General features: G+C 55.8%; 1 protein-coding gene across 1 annotated transcript; it reads right to left on the bottom strand.

The window, feature by feature from the left end:
- Positions 1-494: 494 nt before the first annotated feature.
- Positions 495-2,858, bottom strand: Phlda1 (pleckstrin homology like domain, family A, member 1). Its single transcript, NM_009344.3, has 2 exons — positions 1,496-2,858; positions 495-1,084 (listed from the first exon to the last, which is right to left on the bottom strand). The coding sequence occupies exon 1, from the start codon at positions 2,737-2,739 to the stop codon at positions 1,522-1,524; it is 1,218 nt and encodes a 405-aa protein (NP_033370.2). The 5' UTR covers positions 2,740-2,858; the 3' UTR covers positions 495-1,084; positions 1,496-1,521.
- Positions 2,859-3,396: the final 538 nt, after the last annotated feature.

Genomic DNA, 3,396 nt, shown 5'->3' with positions numbered 1-3,396 from the left:
TTGAAATATTTACAAATCACTCTCAGGGTGCATCTAGGACAAAGTAAAAGGCTAAGAAAATGTGGCCCAAGTGACTATGCAGAGGTCTTGGTGCTGGGTAAAAATACTCTCAAGTGGGGCACCCCCTAATTTTAAAATGGAAGCACTAATACTCACAATCAAAATGAGATTTTGTGGTGCTAGGATTGAATCCCCGGGGCACCCGAGCCCAGCTCTCTGCTCCAGGTCTCTACATTTGGTTTCCTATGCAGCCACTACAACCCCCCCACCCCCCAGCAGACTCCACTCACCACACCCCCAAGCCAGGCCTCAGGCTTCCCGCTGGGGTAGCATTTAAATGTTTTCAAACCCAGTGTCATTCATACTGATTTCTTCCTAGAAAAAGCAGGATTGTAACCACCAGGTTTTCATAATTATACACTCTGACCCACTCAGCTTTAGAAAGAGACATCTGTACACACTACATAGCACGTCTATGAAAAAGAGACCTTTAGAAACTGAAAGTAATATCAGAATTTAATTTCAACGTCTTCAAATACAATGAAAGAGTCGACTTTATGAGAATGTCCTGGGAATACTGAACCCATTTTTTTTTCATGTTTGCCCCCCTCCACCACCCCTTTCCCTTTTTCTCTTCCAAGATCAGGGCTTACTAAGAAATCTGTTTCTGAAAATAAAGTTTCTTTTTTTTTTTTCTTTTTTTCTTTTTCTTTTTGGCGAGGAGGGGGAGGAGGTGGCCTACATTCAGAAATGTCTTAGATTAGGCATAAAAAAACTAATAAATAATCATAATCCAAAATAACATTAAAATAAAATTACAGTACATAAATTGTTCCTACAAAGGTCCATTACGTTAGGTGATCCTTCCAAAGGTCCATAAATAAAGTCATCTCGACGCAAAATCTGCTTCCTGCAACTGTGATGAACATTATGCAGAAAACTACGAGGGAACTGCAAGCGCGCGTTATCCGTCGGGTGAAGTCCAAACTACTTGATCAGGCGCGGGGTGGGGAGACTCTGTTGGTTTTGATCCAAGTGAACTGAATAGCAATGCACTCTTCCCACTTTCCGAAGTCCTCAAAACCTGGAAAGAAAGGACACGGAATGAAATGAGTGACTCAGGAGTCAAGACCCTGTTCCCTCCCGGCCAGTACAAAGGACCGAGTGCCCAGAAGGACACCAAGGTCTTTACGTTGGTGCGGAGGCACACAATAAAGCAGCCCAAAGGAGGATGGCACTGAACAAGAGTGATCACCACGGTGGTGGGTAGGTGGTCCCCGTGCCCTGCTCCCTGGCGGAATTCCTCCGGCTCTTCTCTCCCCGCCCTGCCTCTACAAGCTCCGGCTTGCCCATCTTCTTTCCACCTCTCCAGAAACTTGAAACGATTTTTTTTTTTAAACTTTGCTTCGGGAGCGAAATCGGTCAACAAGCTTCCTACTCTTCCCAACAGCCATGCTGGCACGTTTCTAGGTGTCCCAGGTTGCCAGGACCTTACCTTGAGTGGCCCGGGTGCCGCCCTCTTCAGGCAGAGTTGGAGGTGCTGCGGAGAAGCCGGTGACCCTGCGGCTGCGAGTGAAGAGGCTGGTGCGCGTGCTGGAGTTGGTACGGGTGAGGGTGAGGGTGAGGGTGCGGGTGCGGGTGCGGGTGTGGGTGCTGGTGCGGGTGAGAGTAAGGATGAGGATGCGGATGCGGGTAGGAGTGGAGCTGTTGGGGTTGGGGTTGGGGCTGAGGTTGGGGCTGAGGTTGGGGCTGGGGTTGGGGTTGAGGCTGGATCTGCGGCTGGGGCTGGGGTTGGATCTGCGGCTGGGGCTGGGGTTGGATCTGCTGCGTCTGCGGAGGCTGCTGCTGGACCAGGTGCTGCTGCTTCTGCCTGGTAGACTTGACCGCCAGTATGGCCTGGCGATTTTTGTACTGCACCATCTGCAACGTGATCTCGGCGTTCCAGCCCTGGTCCTGGGGGCACCGAAAGTCGATCTCTTTGCCCTCCGTCATCACCACAGTGAAGTACATGTACTTGCCCTTGCGCTCCACGCAGTCTACAGTCTTCATATTGGAAAAGTGCAATTCCTTCAGCTTGACTGGTGGCTCAAGGCTGGCGACGGTGGGGCCACTAGGTTGGGACGGTTCGGCCGTCCCCTGCCCGGGCTGTTGCTGCTGCTGCTGCTGTTGTAGCTGCTTGGGCGGTATGAGCAGTAGCCCTTCCTCGGTGAGGATGCAGCACTTTTTCTTCCAGAGCTGCAGCAGCCCGTCGCTTCGCTTTTCCAGCACTCCTTCCTTCAGCGCCTTGCAGCCGCTGTTCTCCAGCATCCTTCCGGCATAAGGGGTGCTGCTGCTCCGCTCGGCCTTCAGGCTTCCAGACGCTCCGGCTGGGGGTAGCAGTAGCAGCCCTGCGCCGTCCTCGCCCCAGCGGCTTCCGCGGCCGCCCGCCCGGAGCGCGCAGAGAAGGCTGACTCGCAGGAGACAGAGCGGTGGCGGCGGCGGCGGTGGCTCGGGGTCCCGGCAGAGGGACAGGCGCGTCCTGACTCGCCACAAGATCCCGGAGCCGTGAGCGGGCTGCTCTCTGCCGTCCTCCGGCGAGCGCTCACTGAAGGGCACTGGCCGGGGCCCCTCGCGGCGCTTTTCAATGGGCCACCCTCCCCACCCCCGAGTGACACCCAGCGGAAAAGGCGGCTCCTGGCGCCCGCGCCGCGGGGGAAAACCCAGCTCCGAGAGGCGCTCGGCAGCCGGCGTACGCCTCATTAACTTGGGGCCTTCCCAGAGCCCGCCGCGGACACGCCCCCCGCCGCCGGCTCCGCCCCAGCCCCGCCGCCGGCTCCGCCCCCGCCCCGCCCCACCGCCCACGGCCGCCCGCGCCGCCTGGAAGCAGGTTCTGGAAACTCCTGGAGGCTCCACGCGGTCGCTGAGGTCGCCGCGGCTGCCGGGCGGCGACTGCCGACGCCCAGAGGGCGCCGAAAAACCATCCCCCCACGGACCGGCCCTTCCTTAGCAGGTGGGCTCTCCGCTGCGGGGGTGGGTAGCAGATCCAGGCAGGCCTGGGGAGCCACCCCTGGGGTCAACGCGGAGCCGACTCCAGACAAGGGCATAAAACTTAGGGGACGAAGTTCCATAGCGGGCATTACCCCCCCCCCCCCCATAGCTATGTAAACATCTCAGGGAACAAAACCCAAGAGTGCTTCGAGCTTTTTTGTTGTTGGTGTTGTTCAGCCATTAAATAAATAGTTGTTCCTGGGGGCAATTAGCTAAGGCAAAACAATAAAGCTACCAGTTTGTAGTGACAGGGAAATAAGGGTGGACTCACTCCAGGTATACATTCTTGACTTCCTTTCCTGCCACAGAACACAGGCAAAATAGCCAGACTCACCAAGCGGTTTTTGTTTTTGTGAGTGTATGTTTTGC

This window comes from Mus musculus, chromosome 10, assembly GCF_000001635.26.
Source record: "Mus musculus strain C57BL/6J chromosome 10, GRCm38.p6 C57BL/6J".
Lineage (NCBI taxonomy): Eukaryota > Metazoa > Chordata > Mammalia > Rodentia > Muridae > Mus > Mus musculus.
Note: the sequence above shows the minus strand (reverse complement) of the source record. Positions and strands in the feature narration are given on the sequence as shown.

Bases quoted from the DNA above. Each gene is read 5' to 3' on its own strand.
- Phlda1 (NM_009344.3), bottom strand. From the start codon at position 2,739: ATGAGGCGTACGCCGGCTGCCGAGCGCCTCTCGGAGCTGGGTTTTCCC.